This window comes from Copadichromis virginalis, linkage group LG15, assembly GCF_057382275.1.
Source record: "Copadichromis virginalis isolate Kocher_CV1m ecotype Utaka linkage group LG15, C_Virginalis_male_GT1.1, whole genome shotgun sequence".
In the NCBI taxonomy this organism is placed as follows: domain Eukaryota; kingdom Metazoa; phylum Chordata; class Actinopteri; order Cichliformes; family Cichlidae; genus Copadichromis; species Copadichromis virginalis.
The window spans coordinates 24,047,817-24,064,888 of record NC_140632.1 but is presented as its reverse complement, the minus strand read 5'-3'; the positions used below and the strand labels follow the sequence as shown (position 1 = coordinate 24,064,888).

Here is a 17,072-nt window from a genome sequence, read left to right as displayed (position 1 = left end):
TGTTTGAAACCTGACATTTTATTGCAATGAGCCATGGAGTCCTTTTCCTTTCTCCCCTCAGAGTGCTGCTCAATCCTTGAAGGCCATGATGAAGAATGGAGGCAATGTAAGTTGGCAGTTGTATATCACTGTGTTAACATTGACTCGCTGCGTTAGTTTTCAGCACAATGCCTTTTGTTCTTGGACTCGAGCTGTGCAGGATTTATGCTTCCAAATAATCATTATTTCCTTTATACTGAGCCTCAGTGGAGCCCCCTCTGTTCATCCTCTTTTGAAACAATCGTCTTTGCTCTTCTCCACGCCCAACTTTCTTCTGATTGGTTGCCCCTCTTAAGTGGAATATAAGTGGGAGGTCACACTGAGAGTTGTGTGCCTAAGTTGACCACAATATGAGTTGTGATTTTTTTTTTTTTTTTTTTTTTGGTGCTGGTTTTTGTGTTCAGCATCGTTTTAAAGTGTGTCAAGTCATAAATAACCAACAGGAAACCAAACCACTGACACGCGGGAGAGTTTGTGTCCTCACCATTTCGATCCCCTGAATAATCTCTTAGTCTCTTCACAATCTTCTCTCCTCCTCTTCTTCTCAAGTGTGTGTCTGTTTACACCTCCAGGGGCTGGAAAACACCCAGTTAAGGACTCGGGGGATTTTAATTCTGCTGTTTAGGTTATTGGGAAAAAGGCTTTTTTTTTTTTTTTTTTTTTTCCCCTGTAGAGATTCTTCTATCAGCAAAATATAAAAATTAATTTGATTTAAATGCTGCTCTATCAGTCAGTTTGTGCGTTTCTTCTCTGCCATCATTTATATTTGGAGAAAATGGCAGCCTGTTTAAAAAAAAAACAAAAAAAAAAAAACAGAACTGAACAAAACGCCAGCGTCTGTATTCTAAAGTGTCTCCCAAGTTGGTAAATTTCCTGCCGTCGTGCAGCGTTAAATTTTATCGGCTGTCAATAGGCGACCATACATTAGCACATGAATGAAAAGAGTACAAAGGCTTCAAGGGGGCAAAAAAAAGGAAAGCTTGTAGCTAAGGCAGCGGATTCAGTGTCCTTCAAACACAGACAATACACATGTATATGCAGGAGCAGCTTTACCTGACGTGAATGCATATAGTCGACTCATTGTGAGCAGAAAGGTGTTATAATGCTCAGCATTTACTATATATATATATATATATATATATATATATATATATATATATATATAGATAGATAGAGATATATAGATAGATAGATAGAGATATATAGATAGATAGGCAGTTTTTATATACCCTTTTTTAAAACGATTAACCAATAATCACGTTTCATTTGAACTACAGGAAATATTGATCAGTTCAATCTTCTCCTTTTTAAAGATTTTGTTGCTTCTCTTGGTCGAATAATACATTTTAAAACTGATGCAAATGTACTACTATACTAGTACTTGGATAAGAGATTTTTAAAAGTATTACATTAGTGACCTGAGAATCTGTTCTCTTCAAATGAAAGAGTAATATTACCAACTTAGACCTGTGTAACTAAAACAGACATGGTCCAGGAATTATTTTTGTTTTGAGTTATATTAAAATGCAAAGCAATCGCTTTAGATTGTATCAGATAACGAGAATGAACGCCGACTGCGGTGGAGCACAGCTCAGTGACCATAAAGCTTGTTCAGGAAATTTTAAAATATTCTGCTATTTCCAGCGACACACCGGTTTAATGAAACTGTTTCTTTGGGGAGAATTTAAAGATTTCCGTCTGCACAGGCAGAACTGTTAAAGCTCAATGCAAACACTACAACACTGCTGCTGTGTGAAAGGAAAGACCGCTAACCTGTTGTGTTTGAAAGTGCTTCTGCTCATGCTCAAGTAGTCCAGTCAGGGTTTTAATGGTGTGTGTGTGTGTGTGTGTGTGTGTGTGTGTGTTGGGGTTTAATCACCCTCGGTAGTCGTCTGCAGGTCCCAGTGACAGTGTAGACAGCAGGGGAGTGAAGAGGAAAGCTGATGACAGCGATAGCGAGCCGGAGCCTGAAGACAACGTCAGGTAAATCCTTACAAACTAGGTGGGCGGGCTCACAGCAAAGGGTGGGATTACTGTGTTTTAATCTAAAGTGAATACAGAATCTCCCCCAATTTCTTATATTTGCTAACCCGCATTAATTTCATTTTTAGAATTAATAAGCCTACAAATAAATTGTTCCCCTTTAAACGATTCAAGCAAACAAACTTCTCACGTGCACCATATCATCTTGTTCTCTTCTGTAACTACTTCATGTTTTCATTATATCCATAAACTCATGTTCCTGTAGTTTGTTCATCACAGGTATGCAACATGCAGAGGTGTACACTGTCTTCTAGATAGACTTCTTCATCCTACCTGTATATGCAATAAACATTTACAGCAGGATGTTAGCTTGTGCATACATTATCTTCCTATAAATATCTTCGTCATCCATCATTTGATCCGAAGTCTTATTTAGTCTTAAATCTTAGTGCAGACAGTTAGATTCCAGACTGACGGTTTAATTTCAGGATATCTTTTCCCCCGTTTCTCCTCTTTGGCTCTATTAATCATGACAGCGCTTTTATGCTCTGCTCATTTTCCACATCATAAGCAAAGCATATATGAAGGAGCTGCTGGAGATCACTGCAAAGAGGACTAAAGACCACAAAATCATCTGCATACATAATGTGGTTCACTAGAAAGCTGCTATTCATCCACCCACTTTCAGCTTCTTTGATAAGTCATCAACATATAGATTAAAAAGAACCGAGGATACAGCTCCAGTAAGCCTGAACACTCGTGATGAACACTTATGGTGTATTTGGGCACCCCTCTTTTGACTCAACACACTTTTTCCCCCCTGTATTTATTTACAATTAGGAATGTGCACACAGGTCAGTGAATGTTTGGCTTTAAAGCCAAAGTGGTTGTCAGTATAAATAATAAATAGAATAAATAGAATAAAGATATTTATTTAAAGCTTGGCATAATTTAAACTTCAGCTGTAGGCCTGTCAAGACTCCCTGTCTTACTGGGTTTATTCTTTTTTTATGATTAAAGAAACCCAACAGCACATAGAAATGTCATTTTAATCATTTTAATAACTCATACAACTTTGTAAGCAAGACATTTTTTAGTTTCAAGTTAATTATAAGTAAAGTTAATCACAATAAATTAATTTTGGTGTGAAAACAAGGTTTCATAACACAACTTTCACTGACTTCTCAGGTACAAACTCTCAAAGTGCCCACACCAAAGAGCTATGCTTGAATTAAACCTGCTTTTACAAACCGCCACGACCCGAATAATACTCTGCAAGTAACAAAGCTGGCGTGTCAGACAAGCTGCTCATTGGCTCCTTTCTCAGCACATTTAGCGTCTCTGCTGGGCTCACACGGTGACCAGAAAATAGGCAAAACAAAATTATTTGTTTATGAGGTCAGTCATTTATTTCATCATTATTGTAAATCGGCTGCTGTCTGTCGAGTTTTCTTGAAGCTGTTTATAACTGGAAGCTCCTTCATAACCACAAATAACCTGTAATTTGAATGCCCAGGGAACCGCGTGCGTGCAGTTAATAAAACACCTTAAAAATAAATCTGTGCAGATGAACTTCAGTCAGCAAAGGTCGCTTTAACAAACAGAAGAGGAGAGACGTGCTCATTAATGCCACCGAGCTGCACCACAAGCTCTTTAACTCTCTGCCATCTCCGCTGCGCGCACACACACACATATTAGTACGCACATTTGTACACATACTCCCTGCTCTGCTGAACAGCTCCCACTTCCCCTCTGCACGTGATTAATATGGAAAGCAGGAGCGTTCGAGTAAATTCCTCTGTGACGCACTCGTCAGAGCTGCTAAATCCATCGGGCTAAATTGGTATTCATGGAGGCTTTTCTCTCAGGAGTCGGCAGCTTCCCGCAGGCCGCTCCGAGGAGCCGCCGCGCAGATGCCGGACGACCCTGATTATGTGTGCAGAACGGCATCGCCGCCCCAAATCTACCGCGAAGTCATAGCCGTTGAACTGTTCCAGCTGGTTTTTCAGCCTATAGATGAGCCATTTATTTGAATATGTTGTTCAGATTTACCTAAACTGTAAAGATTTGGTCATGTCAGCCAATAATCAACAATGGATTTGCAATTCTTGGCCATTGGCAGTATTTGTACCAGTGGAGTTGATTTCCCATATTCCCATCTTTATTACTAACTGAGATATCAAGCTTTTTGTGTGGTCATCAGTACAGGTGGGGGCAGTCTAAAAAAAATTAGACATTGTGAAGTTGTTGGAGGTGGTGGGGTTCAGACAGATGTTACTGATGTTGAATGAAAGCATGTTAGTGGAAGTCTGGAGCTGTGCGCAAATTAATCCACATTTTAACCCCCAAAATGTTGCATTGGGCAGAATTCCCTCAAATGAGATTTTATTTAAAGGTCAGTGTTGGGAAGGTGGGTGTTGATGCCTAATTAACTACTCCAAAGGTCATCTCCTGGCCTTTTGGACAGTCCACTGGTAAATATGAAATTTGACTGGCTGTGGTAGTTGACACTGTTCTGATGGATGGAAGATGGAAGAAAAACAAGCAAAACAAAATGCAGAGCACTTACCATCAACTTCCCCGTGCCACATTTTCTGGCTGTACTACTACTAGCTAAGACTGATTTGTGCACGCACGCTGACAGAGATACTTGTTAATTATTATTCATTTGAATTCTTAAGGAGACTGATGACTAAATTACTTAATAATAACCCCACAGTGTGGTTTCCAGTAAGATGACTTAAATCTCAGTGTTTGGACCTGTGTGTAATGTCTTTCTTGGTTAGTGCTGTTGGTTAAGAAGTTAGTTCAATCTTCTGAGTGAGTGTGACCACCCCTTTGTGTCCTGCAGGTTGTGGGAGGAAGGCTGGAAGCAGAGGTACTACAAGAACAAGTTTGACGTGGACGCGACAGATGAGGATTTCAGGCGGAAGGTGGTCCAGTCGTACGTGGAGGGTCTCTGCTGGGTACTGCGCTACTATTACCAGGTAACTGAAGTCACACGGTGGGTTCAGTACTGTGTACAAACGAGCATGTCTTCAGCAGCGATGTGTTCTTTTTTTTTTTCCCGTGTTTTTCTTTTCCTGCTGAGAAACATATTCTCACTGGTTTATAAAGCCTTTACTTCACCCGGATGCTAGCTTTAGAAACCGTTTAATAGTTTTCTTTGAACTTTGAACCCCGAGCTTTCATTACATACCACGATCCAAGCTAAATTTCCACCTTTACAAATGGAGAGGCAGGTGTATTTAGTCGTTTTTTTGATGAATTTATGCACAACATCAACCTTTCTGATCCTGTTCCTGAGTTACAGAATCAAATTATGTTAAGTTCCCAAATATTGCTGGTAAGGTTAAGAGTTTATTTTTCAGAGCAGTGCTTCTCTCCTTGAACTTCCACATACTCGTCTTTCAGCAGTTCTTTTTCTCTTTTTTTGTAACATTTTTTTAGTTAAGGTCTTATTTATACATGTGTAAAAAGATTAATCACATGAAGTTCTTGCTAACAAAAGTTAACGATAGCTTTCGTAAAATTAAATCAAGAGTGTGGCTGCCACAAGGTGAATTCTAACTTTTGGATATTTTAGCTTTCATGTAGACACTGAGGGGAAAAATTTAAGGTGAATGATGCACAGAGTAGAACTTTGTGCTAACAGTGCAAACAAAGACTGAGAAAATCACTAAAGTTTTTGAGGGGAAGCTAAAGGATAAGGATGCTTATTTTTCTTTTTCTTGTCATTTCGCGACCAGAACCTGTGTTTGACACAGAAACCTCACATTCTCTGTAAAGGTGAACCTGTAAGGTACATCGACTGAGTAACATGGATAAAGCCATTTATAGAATAGAATATAAAGCTTTGTCATTGTGTTCAGCATACAGTGAGAGTCTCTGTCCTGCTCGATGCATCAGGGTTAAGTATCGCTCATTAGTTTCTGAAGCATTTGATCATTCTGGATTTTGTTGCTGCTTGCTGAAACCTGAGTTACGGGAAATGGGTGGATCTGACTGAGAAGAGCACTACATGTTGATACTTGCTTTTCCTCTGCTGTATCCTCGATTTTACTTTAAATACACAAAATGAATTCACGTATACTTTAAACTAGCAGCTGAGAGCATCAGCTAACCAGAAGGGACTTTGCTGAAGTCATAAACAAAGTGTGCAGGAGGGACACTTTCCTGTAGATCTGGATACAACAGGAGTTGTTCATGCAGTGAAAGGAGTTGCCCCCTGCTGGACATTAAAGATAAGTTGCTTTCATTTTTCACCACAAGCTTGTAGAGGTAGTGGGAGAGGCAGCCTAGTTGTGTGAAGTCTTCTCCAGGTCTATGTGGAAACGAGCTTCATGCCCTGTGAAACGTCCATTGATGGTAAAACCTGGTTGTTCAGTATATTCAGGTGTTCACATGACATAATTATTTAGGAAACTAACATTGCTGAGCCTTGATGTAAGCAACTGATAAAACTGCCTTCACTTGCTTGTATTGTTGCTGCTAGGCATGTGCTTAACTTAATTTGATGTTCTTCTCACTGTGATGTTCCTGTCACTCTAAATCCGGGTGTATCTGGGCTTATTAGACCACATGACCTGGGTTCAGTCTTTATGCTTCCTAAAAGATTTGAACCTGTTTAACAATTAGCTTCACTGATAGCTGGTTTTCTTAAGGGTACACGTGTTTAGTCCCAACACCGTGAGGCCTATTCATATTCATATGTGGAAATGCTCTTACTTTTAGTAATACAGCCGTGAGTGCTTCTGATTTATTTTTAGTCTATTTGATTTCACCAAACTGTTAAGTGATCTCTGATAACAATTTCTTTTCTAACCATGTTTCTTCCTCAAGGAAGAGCATTTGTCCTTCCAAAGTTTTAATAGTGTGTTGGAGAGCCTAAAGCTCAGTCTTCAGACTGGTCTGACTGCTCTGTTTCATTTCTTTAACTACTTGTGGTCTTGTGTGAAGTCAGAGAGAGGATATCCTTAATGTGGTTCAAACCTTTTGTTTATACGGAGCAGCCAGTGAGAAGAAGTTAGTTTAAGGGAGGGGAGCTAAAACGTCAGAGGCTAAACTGATTGGAACAATAAGAATAAGGACTATTCTGAACTGTGAATTATGCAAAGCTACTCTAGTAGAGTCCAAGAATCAAAATATGGAAATGAGTAGAATCAGATCAGAACCACTTGCTTGTTGTTTTTGAAGATGATTTGCATTTGAATAGGACTCGGAGGAAAAATGTTGTGTGATGATTGAAAACATGAAAATAAAAGATCGCTACAGCTTGATCTTTAATCCTGCCTGACCACACACCTGATAGGAAGTAAACCAAAACCTTAATGAGGAGTCGGTACACTTACTGTTGCTGAACAAACATGTCTGACACAGAAATGCGAACTTTACTTCCCACAACTCACCTCTGAGGTAACAAGGTCCTCTGATAAATCCTCCTCACAAGTGAATTAACCCAGGGACTGATATGTGTTTCGTTGCATTTAGATGAAGCCTTCCGACATGAATGACTCTCACTTTTATTATTATTTACTATGTTTTTATTTTAGTTTTACTTATTTACACGAAATAAACTCGTGCTCATCTAACACTGAGATCTGCTGCTGTTGTTTGCAGTGTGATTATACATGAATCATTGTAGTGTTGTAAAATATTGATCTTTATGTTGAAATGAAATAATCAGCTGGGGTCCCTCTCCAGGAGAGCCAGGGCGCTGAGCCGGGGGGGATTTGTCCTGGCTGATTGTGCTCTCCTCGTATGCACACTCTGTCGACTCCACACGCTCGCCAATCCAAAGCCCGTCTCAGGGGGCCGCTCTGAGTGAATTCATTAGCGGGCCCTCGACGGACGGAGACGTGTCTGCTCTTCGCTGCCACACATTCACGTTTCTCCTCGCCACTGACTGAGTTAAGATCACGCACACCTCACCAAGTGATCGGGGAAGACAGAGCTCAGTTTATCCCCGTTCTGTCTCTGCTTTTCATCATAAGGGCAAAAAACTAATTTTTTTTTTCCTCCAGTAATCTGTTGGATGTACAGAAAAGGTCTCCTCTGCCAATAATTCATTTCTTTACAACCGAATGGCCGCAAATGACAGTTTTCCAACTAGCAGGCTGTTCTCTAATGGCAGTTTGAATGTTCATGCTTTGTTGACACTGGTGATTTGCCTTTTTAGTATTTTTATTGTAATTTGCGGCGGTGCATGCAGATGTTAATGGGCTCTATAGCATTACAGGACTGACAGGCAATTTTGAAGGGCAAAGTTGTCGGGGTAAAAGTCAACGAAGGGAGAAACCTGTGTCCAAAAATGTTATTTTATTTCAGGCTGAATGGAAACTGAGCTTTATTTCTTCAGTTTAAAGAAGGTTGAGCTGTTTCCTGATTTCTCTACATTTCATGGCTGATGGACCCGAGTGTTCCCAGCATTGTGACAAAAAACAAACCATATGAAAGTTATCTAATGAGCGCATATTGAAAAATAAATATGAGCAGAATGTTTGTGGTGAGCCCTGACACATTTCAAATCTCTTTAAGGATTTGATGTTGCTCATCAGTGGTGATAATTATACAGGGCGAGTTTTGTTGTTCTTATAACTTTAAATGGAGATGATCAATTTAAAATGTTTGTTTAAAAACTTTGGCAATCACTGGGGTAATATTACTGTAATCTTGAGTCATCTGTCATTTTTCTTCAGTATTTTTATTGGGTTTTGTTTAAGAAATAACAAAAAACTTGAGCAGCTGGATAGTAACTGGATCCTAAGTCAACCAATTCAGACGTACTTTCATACTCGCTTCGTTAAACATGCACAGATTATGAACCAATGAAATATCAAATTTTAAAATGGTTACATGAATAAATGTCCCACATTTTTACAGATGTCTGCTTTCCAGTTTCAGAAATAAATCATACATCGCTCAATGTGGATGTTAATAACCAGTGAACAAATGATATTTTGTGGATATTTCAGTGCCTCCCAAATAATTTTAGTGAAATGTCATAAAATAGTTTTCTTTTCAACATGTGGATTTTAAATCAGTAAATTCAGTTTATTTAAAAAAAAAAAAAAAAAAAAAAGATCTGTTAATGCATTTTTGATTATTTGACTCACTAATGTGAACACAGTGTGAATAAATCACCCATTTATATATTTAAACTGAAAGGTCTGTGTATGTTGAATCTGTGGCTCCTTCATGTACTTAATAACATATTGAGGTAACAACTTTCACTTCCTGTTGTCAGGACAGTAAGTAAGTGTGTGTGTGTGTGTGTGTGTGTGTATATATCCCCCCCCCCCCTTGTTGCTGCAGTTCGTGATCTTTGACCCTGCCAGCCTCTGCCACAAATGAACCGAGTCCTTGAGACAAAACATTTTGCCATATTACCATAAATGATCTGTGCGATCGTCCGAATGTGGCGATCAGAGCCTCCTCTGCCTTTTATCATGGTAAAAGGACCGTATTATCATTTGAATGACCACCTTTAATAATAGAGTGCTGGGCTTTAAAGCTGAGATTGGCTGAGATGCGAGGATTGGTGGATTTACCGGAGGACCTCGTTTTCTCAAAGGTGGATTGTGGGAAGTGAAGGTTGTTCTTTGGTGCGAGGCATGTTTGCTCAGGAAGGATAAGTGGTCCAACTGCATGGTGATGACTTTTTTTCTTCTTTGTCAGCAAACATTTCTGAAACACAGAACAGAGGAAGGTGATTACATTTTAGATGCAAGAGCCTCTCAGCAGGTGTGGGAGAGATTTATTTTCTTTCCCTCAGAGGCATCATGGTTTGAACTACAGTCTAGTTTTAGTTTTTTTTCCCCTCATTCTTATTGTTTAACCATCAAGCCAAAAAAAAAAAACAAACTTAAAAAAAAATAATCTGGCATGTCTGAAAGTGTAGAAAGTTTGAATAAAAAGCAAAAGCTGCCTGAGGATTCAGTGAAAGGTTTAAAATGTCAGCACTGCCACCTTAGACTGGTCAGATTGGATTTTAAGCTTAGTGCTGCTAAAGAAAAAGGGCAGAGAAAAGCTTTCTGCTTCCATTTCGAAGTTGCTTTTAATTTCTTTTTCCCCCTCATCTGGGTGCTTGAGTTGATATCGTGCCAAACGAGCTAATGCTGAATGAACAACAATAAACTAACACCAATGATTAAACTGAGCAGAAAATGAGTCACCAGATTTTATGAGAGTTATGCCTAATGTGAGTGACTGAAATGTGTTGATTTTTGGATTTTTTCCTGTATTTTTATTATTGTAAAGTGAACATAAAGCAAATTTATTATCCAGGTAAGGGATAAAGCCACTAAGAACTCCACTGGTGAGATGTGGATCCTTCTTCATATTTGTGAATAACTTCCATGTGTGCACCAGCATCACACTTAATTACTTTATATGTAATTACATACATTTAATTACTTTATATGCAACAAGCTTCTTTTTTCAGTCAAACATTGGCCCCATTAACTGATCTTAAGCTCAGAGCTAAGTTGTTGATTGGAATTGTTTACTCGTTGATTTGCAGGGCTGTGCTTCTTGGAAGTGGTACTTCCCGTTCCACTACGCACCGTTCGCCTCTGACTTCAAAGACATCAAAGACATGTTCTCAGACTTTGAGAAGGACACCAAACCAGTAAGAATGGATTTATTTCTCTCCTCCTCATTCTCAATCTTTCTCTCTGTGACTTTTCAGTGAGAAATGTTGTTTTTCCTGCAGTGAAATCTGAAAGTGTGTTGAATCAGTCATGTTCCTTTAAACTAAAGGCTGCTATAGCTTGTTGCTTGTAAAGCCACTGATAGCAGCTCAAGTTATTAAAGAAATTCACTAAAACACCGTAAAAGTTCACCTCAGTTGACCTGTTGGTCTTCCCTAAGTATTAAGCTGGCGTTATGAAATGAAAGTTAAAACATAACACAATGAACAACAGTAGAACAAGGAAAACACATCAAAGGTTTAAACTGAGAAAATCTATAATTATACAACCAATACCAGTTCCTTTTGAATTTGATAGGTCTTAAAAAAGTTGGGAGATGTAACAAAAGGGTGGAAAAAAAGGAAGTCGTATTAAGAAAGTGCTGGAATAATTCAATTATCTCATCATCTGCTGAATGTAATATAACGTTCACTCTGGCGGGAACTTTGTGTGGAACAGACAAGGCAAAAACAAACAAACTTAAATCCAACTTGATCAACTGATCATGTCAAAGCAATGCAAGACACACCAGCGCACAACTGTGAATCATACGGCAGCATCGCACACTACAGCGTCCGATCTTCAGGGTTTAATCAACAGACATGACTGTTTGGTGGGTGTTTTGTGCAGTTCAAGCCACTGGAGCAGCTGATGGGAGTGTTTCCTGCCGCCAGCGGTAACTTCCTGCCACCAACATGGAGGAACCTCATGAGCAGTCCGGTAAGTTTCAGGCATGAAACGGCTCAGCAGTATTGCTGCTCTCTGATCTTTTTAGTTGTGGTAGTTGTGCCAGTGTCTTTTTGAGTTTTACTAAATCGCTTCCTTTGATGCAGGATTCCTCGATCATCGACTTTTACCCCGATGACTTTGCCATTGATCTAAACGGCAAGAAATACGCCTGGCAGGGTGAGTCTGTGACATTTAAATAATGTGGACAGAGAGATTTATTACAGCTGTTTTTGTTTAATCTTTATTGTTAATAAATGGAAATATATTTTTAAGCCAACGTTTCATTCGACACACTTTTTTATTTGATATTAACTATGCGGCTCATTTTGGTATGAAGGGCTCAAATTCCCTGTGCAAACAGCAGAAACTTAAAAAATGTTTCAGTGCGGGAATATAGAGGCTTTGACTTCAGAATAAAAGTTTTAAAAAGGAGAAGATATAACCTGAGTACACATTAAAAACTGATTTAGAGAATGTAATACTGTACTATTACATGATTACACTATTTATTACTGTAAGTGCACTTGTTTTATATCATGGTGCTACTTTCATAGGTGTTGCCTTGTTGCCTTTTGTGGATGAACGTCGGCTGAGGGCGGCTTTGGCTGATGTTTACCCCGACCTCACTCCTGAGGAAAGTGAGTAAAAGCCCATTGTATCAAATGTAACATCTGGATTTCTCTTTCGGTGAACTTTACCTTCTGTGATAAAGGTGTTTGATGTAAAACTCACTTTATGTTTGTAATTCTGACATTATCACCATAATGCAGTAACAAAGCACTCCAATAGCTGGGGTTGGCTGTAGTGTCAAAATGTTAAAGGGTTGCAGTGCTGCCATCTCTGCTCCTCTCCATGTTTGGATAAAGGGTTAAAGGGTCTAAAGAACTGTGTTATAGTCAGACAGGTGCGTTTTATGTATTTGCATATATATGCAGATATTATTTTTTTCAGTCATCATCCCCACAACGTACAGTTTGCAGTAGAACCCATATTCACCTTTCTTATCATTGTTCTGACATAAATGTGGTCATTTATCTCTTTATTTTTCTGTTTTCTAATCATGGGCTTCTCTCCCGTTTACACTCAGACCTGTGTGAGCAGGGTAGCAGTTTGTGAACACTTGTTTTTTCTCTCCTTTCTGACCACACCTGCTTTCTGTGCTCTGTTTCAGAGAGGAGAAACAGCCTGGGAAGTGACGTGTTGTTTCTGGGGAAGTCTCACCCACTCTTTGACTTCATCCATGAACTGTATCGCACAGAATCTAACGAGGTAAGAACCCCGACGCCGTCAGTAAGCATTCACTTCAGTCAAATCAATCAATCAAAACTTTATTTATTTACCTCTTTTCATACAATAAAGATTCAACTCAAAGTGCTGTACACATTAAAAACGGAAAATAAACAAAAATACACACATGCATCTCCTTGACTACACCCTCTCATCACCCCTCCATCCCTGCAGCATGACCTATACATGGATATAGACACCCAGACATCATACAGAAACACTGGAGCTAAAAAAAATAAATAAATGAAAGCTAAACATAAAGGCAGGTAATGTGAAAGAATAGAGACATAATTATAATAAAAGAGGAAACGTGAACAAATAATGCAGTGAAAATGTGTCAGTAAATAAATGAAAAGTTAAATAAAATAAATTAATAAAAAACCTTAACTTTAACTTCAATTCAAAGGAAACTCTTAGCTCAGTGTTATCGTGACACACACACACACAACCCTGTTCAGCTATCTTAGTGAGGACCTTCATTGACATAATGGTTTTCCTAGCCCCTTACCCTAACCATTAAAAATGAAAATGAATGCCTAACCCTAAACCTAACCATAACCCAATTGTAACTCTGACACTAAAACCACATTTTGAGCCTCAAAGAGGCCTTTAAACTTGTGAGGACGGGTGAGTGTGTCAGTCACAGGGATCAGATACAGTATATGCGAAGAGGACCATGGAGGAAGAGGAGCAGATAAGTTCAACAGCAATTTCACGGCCCCTAGGACCGTGCAATAAAAACTTCTATGAAAGTCAACTAAATGAAACTTTTTTTTGCAGATTTCGGTCCTCACAAAGATAGCTAGACAGGAACACACACAGAGTCAGCTGGTTTGCGTCTGTAATAACAGTCTTCTTCTTCTGCGACTCAAACTTTGATATGCTGCCGCGTCACTGTGCTGCAGATGTGCGTTGAAGCTGTGCAGGTGTCGCCCGCTTTGAGTTTAGTCTCACTGATTATGCATTTGCAAACCGAAGCAATCGATGCGTAGACTTGCTGGGTAAATACTTCTTAATGAGTGCATCTGAACAGTCAAGCAAGCTTCTGTGTGCTTTGCTTTCAGCGATGAAATGAATTTGATGCGAAGGAAAATTAGTTCATCTAGAGGATTCAGAGTTTCAGAGGCCTCGCAGTCTGACTGAAAGAATAATGCAGGTTTTATTTATCGCTGCGTTCCACGAGAGAAAAGCCTTCACCTCAGAGGACCCTCTTCTCCTGCAGTTACATGAACTTGAACTTTTACGTAGCCCGTCTAGACGACAGGTACAGATTTGATAAATAAATAAAACTGTCAGATGAGGATGAGATGAACTACTGAAAAACATTTGACAAAAACCTCCTGTGCAGACATGCAGTTTATAAGGAAAAATCTTCCCACCTGACCATCACAGTTTTGGCCACAAAAATTCCTTTTTTTTTTTCTTTTTCTTTTTTTTTTTTTTTTTTTTTTTTTGAGGGTCCATTTTAAAATTCCATTATCTATAAAACTACTTGAAGTAGGTCCTTCACATTTTTAGGGTAAATTTCTGGTACTATGGCTTTGAGTGTGGACTCAAGTCAACATAGAATGTGGATATTTGGATGTGTGATCTCTAACGGCAGATTTGGAGACCCGTAGAAAGCAGTTTTTCAGGTAGAGGACTGACGTTTTATTTGCTGCTGCTCATATACAAGGCAGGTGACACTAGTTTAGAATATGTGTAATGTATTCACAGAGTCATAGTACCAGATATTTACCCTCAAGAATTTATTTGGAGCTCAAATATTTTCTAGATGATGGTATTTTAAAACAACTTCTTTAAAAAGATGCTATAGAATTTTTGCTAGCAGGACAAACACAACTTGAAGTAATTGTCTGCGCTTTAGATGGTTTAGTTTTTTTTTTCTTCTTTTATGTCCATGACCTAAGAAGATCAGAGGAAGCATAATAATAGAGTGTTGCTGCATTAAACCATCATTTGTTTGTGGATACAAACTGCAGCTTTATCTCCATCAGGACACTGAGATCCCTGCAGAGCTGTGCCATGGAATCCAAGGTAGACTAAATCTCGATGACGACCCTATTCTACCAGATAAGTAAGGAACACCGACTTTATTCTCATTTCTCTGCCTCTTGTGCCATGTTGCCACCGCTCTAAGCCAACGGAAGACGAGCTGGGTAAATGTGACATCTGCCTCATGTATTTGTTTGTGGTTATCCTGCAGTACGGTGAGGTCGCCTGTTCCAATGCTGCGAGATATTTCACAGAACACTGCAATCGGGTAAGTCAACACAAACATTTTTTGTAGCATTGATATTTACTGTACATGTTGGGAAGACTCATTGGATTTAACTTAAAATTCCACCAACAATGACGATGATGTCAAGTATGGCTGGAGGCGAACAAAGAACAGGAAACGCCTTTACAATTGCAGTAAAATGTTCAGATTTGTGTAATTTTTTTTTTACATATTTCTTGGTGAAAGTTCACACATGAAGTGTCTTTAATTATTCATGGTCATGTCGTTTTTTTTCCTGTTTAATCCCTTTGTATAAAAATTCCACAACTATACTTATAAAAAGCAAAAACCTTCCCTGATTTGAATTTGGCTGATGTCCGCTTCAGGCTTGTCTGCTTGTGCCCTTCTGGACTGTATCAGACATTCCTGCTGTTTTTATTTTTCTTTCTTTTCTCCACTTCCCTCTCTGAAAGTCCAATTCTGCATCTGCAGTGCATGCCGATCTTTATGGTATCAAAGCCACAACCCTTTAATTAAGTTTTACTGAAAAAAGGGAAGTCATATTGAGACAAATGGAGTAAACATGTGCAGCATAGGAATAGAGCAAATATTTGTCTATTACAATGCATTGGAATTGGGCATCCCTGATAATCTGATACGTAAAAAGGAAGGTCCTGGTCTCACTGCTGACTTTCTGACCTTATGCATTTCCTTTGGGCTTCAACACCACTGACTCGTCCACTGAAAACTGCCATTTGGAGTCAAAGTTGGAGGCCAGATTCTCATCAGCAGTGGTGAAATCTTTTGGAAACAAGAGTTGATATCTGTTGTCTACAAGTAGCCCAAATTGGATGACCTGAAAAATTTAGATGAGAAAATATTTTATTTTTTAAAAATCTCAGTTTTGAGTTGAATCCCAACTTTAACACAGATGTCGCACAAAAAAACATGACAAACTGTTGCATCCACTTCCAAAAATAAGCTAAAAAAGCTGATTCTGATGGACGTTATGACAGAACATCCCAGATTAGTCTTTTTTTTTTTTTCTTATCGCTTTTATTACAAGCTTCACTGACGTCGTCATGTTTCCATTGGTGCTCAAAGCTGTTTGACAGCACATAGTTTTGAGCTGTGTACGCACCATCCCCCCTTTCATTACTGTAATATGAGCCATTCTTCAAGGATGAAAAGACATTTGGGCACGTGTTGAAAATGACTGAGCGAAGGAGGTTAAGAAGAAAATGACAACATTTGAACCATCATGGTCTCAGGATCTCTGTGTTGAGGCGCAGATTTATTTTGCTTCTCTGAAATTCTTGCTTTAAAGTATGAGCTAATGGAACTCTTGTTGTGATCAGTTGCAAATGATTTTCATTTTCTTTCCAGAGTGAAGTTCAAGGATCCCCAGTATCCAGATGGCTTTGTGTTCAAGGCGGTCCTCCTGCCTGAAGCAAAGTGAGGATTTTTCTGCATTTATCTCATGAATTCCTGGTTGAACATTAAAGGCTTTATTCATTTCAGGTGCAGAAATAGTTTTTTCATTTGCCCTTGTAATTCCTAAAGAATACAGCATTCATATATTTTTCTTATTGTAACAATTTCATGAAAAGACCAAGTACGCGTTGATTCATTTCTCAATAGGTTGTGAATGTCTGATTTGTCTCAGGCTCTCAGCATCCTTTAGGTCCGTTTGTTCCTAGAAATTATATAAATCGTTACAACATGTTGTGGCTCTGTTTGCAGAAAGGCAGTTAGTTCTATTGGAGTCTATGGAAAAAAGATTTCAGAGCACCGTTAATATATAACCGTAAAAAAAAACTTCCAAGTTGGGTTTATGATGTGAATCCCCAGTTTCAAGGCTTATTCAGTACAGAATTGGCCTAGTCAGTGTCTTCATATTAAAGGAAGCTCCTGGAAGAAAGCGGGCAGATGTTAACACTGCAGAAAACGATGGAGAAAAGACACAATGATGTTGCAGGACTCGACTGTGCAAGTGCTTTGAGACCTTTGACACTGGGCACCGGAGCTGATCTTGCTCAATCAGCGTATACCAGAGTGATGCAGGAAGTCAGAGTCAGGAAGAACACAGAGGCTGTTTTAAAAAGTAAAAAAAAAAAAAAACC

At 38.9% G+C, this 17,072-nt stretch overlaps 1 protein-coding gene across 1 annotated transcript in view; it reads left to right on the top strand.

The window, feature by feature from the left end:
* xrn2 (5'-3' exoribonuclease 2) overlaps positions 1-17,072 on the top strand; it is a 42,688-nt gene that overhangs the window by 8,148 nt on the left and 17,468 nt on the right. Inside the window, exons 17-27 of the mRNA XM_085432625.1 lie at positions 62-106; positions 1,928-2,022; positions 4,874-5,009; positions 10,544-10,651; positions 11,343-11,432; positions 11,546-11,618; positions 11,996-12,079; positions 12,613-12,710; positions 14,726-14,805; positions 14,935-14,991; positions 16,336-16,404. Of these exons, the coding sequence (XP_085288751.1) occupies positions 62-106; positions 1,928-2,022; positions 4,874-5,009; positions 10,544-10,651; positions 11,343-11,432; positions 11,546-11,618; positions 11,996-12,079; positions 12,613-12,710; positions 14,726-14,805; positions 14,935-14,991; positions 16,336-16,404 (935 nt within the window). The remainder of the gene's footprint in view (positions 1-61; positions 107-1,927; positions 2,023-4,873; positions 5,010-10,543; positions 10,652-11,342; positions 11,433-11,545; positions 11,619-11,995; positions 12,080-12,612; positions 12,711-14,725; positions 14,806-14,934; positions 14,992-16,335; positions 16,405-17,072) is intronic.